The 7,693-nt window shown below is 41.1% G+C and overlaps 1 protein-coding gene and 1 pseudogene across 1 annotated transcript; one reads left to right on the forward strand and one right to left on the reverse strand.

Annotated features, from left to right (window-relative positions):
• Nucleotides 1-1,770, forward strand: part of LOC107676281 (uncharacterized protein K02A2.6-like) — a 7,094-nt pseudogene extending 5,324 nt beyond the window's left edge.
• A 3,190-nt stretch (nucleotides 1,771-4,960) lies between these two features.
• On the reverse strand, nucleotides 4,961-6,763 carry LOC107676282 (E3 ubiquitin-protein ligase TRIM39-like; the record flags this gene model as incomplete). Its single annotated transcript, XM_016470813.1, has 4 exons — nucleotides 4,961-5,696; nucleotides 5,800-5,826; nucleotides 6,179-6,326; nucleotides 6,530-6,763. Coding segments are annotated over 4 exons (951 nt in total), but the record flags the coding sequence as incomplete, so codon positions are not given.
• Between the last annotated feature and the right edge of the window lie 930 nt (nucleotides 6,764-7,693).

Here is a 7,693-nt window from a genome sequence, read left to right on the forward strand (position 1 = left end):
TGTGGCAGTGTTCCTTGATGAGATACTGGTAACCGGTCGTAATGATGAAGAGCATGTCCAAACTCTTGCTAGAGTATTGGATAGATTGCAGGAAGCAGGACTGCAGTTGAAACGGAGTAAATGTACCTTCATGGAAAAAGAGGTCATGTTCTTAGGTCATAAAGTGGATGAGACAGGCCTCCATCCTGCACCAGAAAAGGTGACCGCTATTCAAAATGCTCCCTCACCAAAGAATGCGACAGAATTGAAGGCTTATTTAGGACTTTTAAATGATTACAATAAGTTCTTGCCCAATCTGTCTACTGTTTTAGCCCCTGTGCACAAGTTGCTGCGAAAAGATGCAAAATGGAACTGGGCTGGGGAACAAGAGGCTGCTTTTGCTCAGTCTAAAAAAAATGATTCACTCCGTACAAGTTCTGGTCCATTATGACCCCCAGAAGGATGTGATTTTATCATGTGATGCTTCTCCTTATGGCTTAGGTGCAGTTATTTCGCATAAGATGCCTGATGGAAGTGAAAGACCCATAGGATTTATGTCACAAACACTGAATCAAGCTGAGCGGAATTATTCGCAGTTGGACAAAGAAGGGTTGGCTGTAATATTTGGCTTACAGCGCTTCCATAAGTATTTGTATGGTCGAAAATTTACAATCGTTACGGACCATAAACCCTTGTTGTCTTTATGTAACGAGTTAAAAGCTGTTCTCCAAATGTCCTCTCCTAGAATCCATCGATGGGCTGTGACCCTGAGAGCATACGAATACAACATCATCTACAAGGCTGGCAAAGATCATGGCAACGCAGATGCTCTAAGTCGGCTACCATTGCCAATGGAATCTTCCACCGAGCAGGAGGAAAGAGTTCTAATGCTGGAGAATGCTGATATCACCCTGATCACAGCAGAACAGGTGAGGGAGTGGACAAGAAAAGATCCAGTATTATCTCGGGTAAGAGAAACAGTGCAACGCGGATGTTTGCACGAATTAACAGGAACAGAGTTTGACCCATTCACATTAAGGAAAGATGAATTAAGCGTACAGGTTGGTTGTGTGCTTTGGGGGGCCCCGAGTAATCGTTCCCAGTGTGGGTAGACCAGAAGTTCTGAAACAATTGCATCGGTGTCACCCAGGAGTGTCTAGGATGAAAGCTTTGGCCAGAAGTTATGTGTGGTGGCCCAAGTTAGATCGGGATGTGGAAAGGCTGGTTAAAACCTGTTGCACGTGCCAAGAGCATAGGAATGTTCCAGCTGTTCAGCTTCCAGCCCCACTGCATCCTTGGAATTGGCCGGACAAACCATGGCAACGTTTGCATGTGGATTATGCAGGACCGTTCATGGGAAAAATGTTCTTTGTTTTGATTGATGCACATTCAAAATGGATGGACGTGTATCCAGTGAATTTAGCCACATCTGCTTCCACTATTGACTGTTTGTGGAAGAGCTTCAGTAACCATGGATTACCTGAATTGATTGTATCAGATAATGGTACTTGCTTCATTAGTGCCGAATTCAAAGAGTTCCTTCATAAAAATGGAGTACGGCATGTTACTTCTGCACCTTACCATACTTCTAGTAATGGTTTAGTGGAACGGGCTGTCCAAATTGTTAAAACCATGCTAAAAAAAGTGTTGATGGAACAATTGCAACTAAATTGTCTCGAGATTTATTCAATTACAGGATCACTCCCCAGACCACCACAGGGCTCTCTCCAGCGGAAATGTTGTATGGATGGAAATTATGCTGTTCAATGGACTTTATACATCCTGATTTGACAAGGAAGATTCATGAACAACAACAAAAGCAAAAAATCTATCATGATAAAAAGGCCCGTGACTGGAGTTTTTGTGTTGGAGATCCAGTACTTACTCGGAACTTTATAGCGACGGGGCATATAGCGACTGACTGGACCACTTTCTTATAAAGTAATGCTGGGCGATGGGCGAGTGGTTCGACGGCATGTGGATCAAATTCATGCCTGACAGAAATTGCTTGTAAACACTTCAGAAGAGGGAATGGACTGTAAATTCCCTGATTTCGACATTCCTGGAAACTCAACACCTGTAGTTGCTAAAGAGACTGAGGGAACAGGGACTGAGGACATTTCTAGTGAAACTAATCCCTCTGAAGCATCTGGGGATTCCTCTCAACATTTGGAGATAATGACTGAAATGAACAAACCTGCTAGAGTAATTATGAGACGGTCACAAAGAACCAGGAAGTTGCCTACCCATTTGAAAGATTATGAACTGAAGTAATATTGAATGTGAATTGAAGATTGTAAAAAAAAAAGTGAAATGCAAACTGTGAGGTTATTTTTTGACCTATGTAATTGTGATGCTGTGATGTGGAGAGAAATAGCATTGTGATTTTTATGTAAGCTTGGGGGAAAAGGGATGTTGTAGAGTGACAATGAAGTGTCAGTTGTAGCGATGACCTGTAGAGGGCAGGCTAAAGCTCTGTTGGCATTTGCTTAAAAAGCAGCAGAGAAGAACTTGGTGTGTGTGTAAATTGACTCCACCTGTGATGTGATTGAGTGTACTGCTGGATTTTTCAGAACGACCATGCCTCTATCTGTGTCAACTTTCCCTGGGTTTTACTGTCGAATTTTGGAGAAAATGAAAGTCAGTCTGTCACAATGCATTATAGCACTGATCAATTCTTGACATTTATCCAGGCATTATTCAAATTCCTTCAGAGTTAACATGAAAATTTCAATTCATTCTTCATCAGGGCACACAAGACTCTGTCTGTGTCAACTTTCACTGGGTTTTACTGTAGAATTTGGGAGAAAATGAAAGGCAAAGTCTGTCACAATGCATTATAGCACTGATTATTTCTTGACATTTACACAGGCATTATTCAAATTCCTTCAGAGTTAACATGAAAATTTCAATACATTGTTCTTCAGGATGACCATGACTCATCCGTATCAACTTTTACTGGGATTTACTTTAGAGCTTTAGAGAAAATTGAAGACAAAGTCTGTCACAATACACTATATCACTGGTGTGCGTTTCCCAATAACGTCGACTACGAGTGCACTACGAAGACTCTAAAGGTATATCTTAACTAAAGGTATACAATTTCTAGGCGTGTTCCCTGAACTATACCTTAGGAGGTTGCTTACAGGTATACCTTCTTACGTGCAATGTTACCAGGTACTGTCCATGAGGGTGGTCCTGAATTGATTGATATCGATGGATCGAGAATGGATTATTCACTCTATGCAGGGACTGCTTCAGTGCGTCGTGTGAGAGCAGTGTTCTTTATAAAAGAAGTGTTGATTTTAAATAAAGACACAAAACTCCTTCCTGTTAGAATGCAATGAACTTTTTACTTTTGAACTTTTTGCCAGTACATACACCGATATGGTGCTGTGTATTTAAGACATACTGCTGCTGCACAAATAGCATATAAAATAACGGCTCTATACAGGTGGAGCTGCGGAAGGTGGAGGGTTTCAGAGGAACTCTGCGAAATGCTCTGGTGAATGCTAATCAGTCATTTAAATGAAAACCAGCAAGCTCATTGGCTGCGTATGCAACATGAACCAATCAGCTTGTGCTAAATAGTTTAACACTGTGAATATCATCAATTTCCGTTAACGACCCATCAGCCTGCACCACCTAGGCTGCATTTACACTGCAAGTCTTAATGCACAGATCCGATCTTTTGACCATATCCGATTTTTTTGGCCTTTCTGTTTACTTTAGATGCTACTGGTATCCGATATCTGTGTTTACATAATCCCTGTCCAAAATGATAGTCAATAATCGCTTTACTATGTAAATGGTTGACCCTCGGGTTTTGAATGGCCGTGCTATTAAAATTATTTATATAATACACTTCAAATTATTATTTGCCAGCATGGACAACAGCTGTCATGGATGTTTTGCAACACAAAATCTGACTGAACGGATACATAACAGAAAATAACGGTAATTTTCATTTGTTAGGCTCCTTAGAGGTAGAATTCTTTAGTGAAATAAAGTAGCACCAAGATGTTATTTATTTAAATGAATTCAAATGAATTAATGAGAGAGAAAGTTATCACGTCATTGCTAAGAAATAAGAGACCGGTGAGTGGCGCAGGTGTCGCGCATTAGCAATTACTCCACCGGCCTCGCTCCGTTCCCACGGCTCTCGGCCCCGCCCCACTCGTCACACTCGCATTGGGAGATCTGCGGGGATTCGGATATGTGTGTTTAGACGTAGGTCGGATGTCTAGCTATCAGATACGTATCCGATTAAAAATCCACATTTGGAAGGGGCTCAGATCGGATGGGAAAAAATCGGATCTCGTGTGGATTTTTGTGTTTACACGCGTGCATCAAATTCCAATCTGTGTCAGATGTGTGCAAAAAAATCTGATTTTTTCTGCCAGTGTAAACGCAGCCCTAGAGTTTCATGATTATGTGATTATGTGATCATGAAGCTCTATGGGACTTATGTGAGGATTCTGTTTGTGGACTTTAGCTCCGCTTTCAACGCCATCATTCCAACACTCCTCCAGACCAAACTAACCCAGCTCTCTGTCCCTAGCTCTATCTGTCAATGGATCACCAGCTTTCTGTAATAATTTGGCATAAACTAATAGACATAACCTGTGTCTGAATGTATGATGAATTGTGTTAATCTGTTACATAAATTTTTTTTTTGCTTCTTTTGTCATCTGAGTACAGGCGGCTCTCATTTCTCGGTGTCCCTGAGGCTTGATGCAGTGAATGTCTTGTAAACGCTGCTCTCTGCTGGACATCTCTGTCAGCTCATCCTCTGTGAATATCAAATATATGAATATCTGAATATTTATATATATTATTTGCAGTAAAACATACAAAACATATCAAATATTTAAACTGATTAAATATACCATTTTAACCCTTTATGGAGTTGTATATTATGACAAAATTAAAAGAAATAAAAAAATTGTAATCTGCACACCAGGTTAAAAAAAATTTCAGTATTTATTGAAATGAGCTTCCATTTGTGGAAATCAAAATCCCATTTTGGGTTTTCGTGGTCCAGTCTGTAGCTGTGACAACTTACATTTTTTTGTGGAACATATTTAGAAACATTTAATTTTAAACAAAAATAATGATAATAATAAAAAGCTTTTGCATAATCTTTCTACGTTTTGTTTCATATTTCAGAGCAATTTATTTGTTAACAGGTGAGATGATCAGTGGTTTTGAGTTTTTACCTTTATTATTAACGCATGGGTTAAAGTATGGATAGAGTTTGTCAGTGAAAGTCTGATCAGTGAAAGAGTAGATATGAGAGCTGGAGCCCACATCATAAAAAGAGACCAGCCCCTCCTCATAATCCACAAACACTCCCACAATCTCAGGTTTCACTCTCAGAGAGAAAGAGACAGGTGAACTTTCACAAGCTTTATACTGATTCTCATTCCTCAGAAACACAGCCCAGAATCCATTCTCTGGATTCAGTGTGATCTTCTCCTTCCTGTTAATAGATTCTCTGGCCACTCCTAAATTCCACCCAGTCTTTCCCTTCACCTGCACCTCATAGTAAAATCTGCCTGAACTGAATCCCTGCTTTGCCAGAACAGAAATAGTTTTATCAAATCTCTTTGGGGTTTCTGGCACGTCATGCACAATATCTTCATGACTGACTTGTTTTCCATCATCAGACAGGATGAGTTTTGGATGTGCTGTATCAGGATCCAGAGTCACATCCACTAGATGAGAGATCAGACATTATCAATTAACTTCAGATCAAATATTTTCATATAATACAGATTATAAAATGTACTGAAGGAAATTATGCCAGTCACTCTGTACCTGCAAACTTCTGTAGACACTTCAACCCTGTGGATACAGATGACAATATAATGATTAATTATTTATTGTAATATTTCATGTTAACATTGAGCATCAGCATGTAAATGTTGCTCATCCATCAGTTTATAAAACAATGTAAGAAATTGTGTTATTTAAGCTGCAATATTCTGAATCGTCATTGCGAGGTGGGAAATGTTTTCAGACTGATTAATTTTAGTCAGATTTCTGGTTACTGTATTTGTTGCTGATGTAATTCCTGTGAGTGCAGTTTGTACAGGTATGTTAATACTTACATTATATTTATTACATGTTGCTTTAGTTTAAGTTTGGATAGATCTTCACATATGAAATCTGTTCACTGTATTTGATATTCACATACCAGTCTGACCAATTTTTTTTAGTCTCCCATATAGAGTTTTCTCCAGCTGAATCAGAGCTCTATTCATTGAATACACATTCACATCAGAGTCAATCCTGATCTCAGTCCAGTTCTTGATGTGTGGACGACTGCACAGAGATGAGAACATCTACAGCAGGAGAGAGAAGACTATTAGATATGATCATATGCAGGAGCTTTCTAACACAGTTAACTCATTTTTCTAATTTGACTTTATTATAGTTTCATTCTCTTTTGCACAGTTTCTAAAGACAGCAGCTCATCAGGTTTGTCAACAGAGCATATGACCAATAATATTCTGCATTCTCAGTGATGAGACAGATATTGACAGACCTGTAGGAGGTGCAGATGATCGTCAGTGTGTGAGAGCTGCTCCAGCTCAGAGTTTCTCTTCTTCAGATCAGTGATTTCCTGCTGCAGCTCTTTAATGAGATCTTCAGCCTGTTTCTCTGCTGCTTTCTGCTGTTCCTCCATCTTCTTCAGCAGCTCAGACTGACATCTCTCAATGGAGCGGATCAGATCAGTGAAGAGCTGATTTCTGGCTGATTTCTCTTCCTCTGTGTTCCTCTGATCAATGAGATCAATTAGCAATTAATTTCACTCAGATGTACGTCACAATAGGGACGGAAAGACAATCGCAACTTCTGTTTCATGCCACCAGGTGAAAACAAAGTGCAGTAAAATACACTTCCCTTTCAAGGGAACTTCGAACTGCGTCCTCTAGGGGTCGCTATGGGGAACGCCTCGTCGTAACCCGTGTCTGAAGCAAACATTGAAAAAACACCAACAACACGCTGGCCGGCGACAGCCCATGACGTCACTACCGGTGCGACTATAGTATAAATAGGCGCCGGGAGAACATGTCATTCTCTTCTTCGTCTTCACTGACCATTTTGTTTGAAGCGTGCATTTCCATGGTAAGAGCGATCTATATTCCTATCGTTATGGCGAGCACTAACAAAGCGTTTAGAGCTTGTGTGCATCCACGTTGTCGTTATTTGACACCTGATGACACACACGATCTCGGCGTTGTTTGTTTGGGCAAAGAGCACGGACGCGATGTCCTTGAGGGGGCAATCCGCGTTCATTGCGAGAGTATTTTAATGAAAGCTCCGCTCTCGTTTGTCTCTCTTTTCGAGGAAAGGGGGGCAGCCATCTGCTTCCCGTGGCTCAGGACCCACCGCTGCTGAGGCACGGAGGAGGATGGGCTCGTGGGGATCGCCGGTGGATCCGAAAAAGGGGTCGCCCTCGTCGGCTGTGGACGAGAGTAAGCTGCTGGAGGATGATGTTATTTCTTTAACATCTTTAACATCGGGGGCCGGTGCTCTGCTGGGTTCGGCCCAGTAAGAGCAGGAGATGTCTGAGGACGGCGAAGAAGCTGAGGCTGAGCCTTTCCAATCCTCCTGCTCTGCGTATGGTGAGTTTTGAGCGTTATCTTTCTTACGCATTCATCGATTCCAGCATACGAGTTATGCCAACATCGAGGCGATGCGCGGA

The sequence above is a fragment of the Sinocyclocheilus anshuiensis genome, unplaced genomic scaffold (assembly GCF_001515605.1).
Source record: "Sinocyclocheilus anshuiensis isolate Anshui unplaced genomic scaffold, SAMN03320099.WGS_v1.1 scaffold5166, whole genome shotgun sequence".
In the NCBI taxonomy this organism is placed as follows: Eukaryota; Metazoa; Chordata; class Actinopteri; order Cypriniformes; family Cyprinidae; genus Sinocyclocheilus; species Sinocyclocheilus anshuiensis.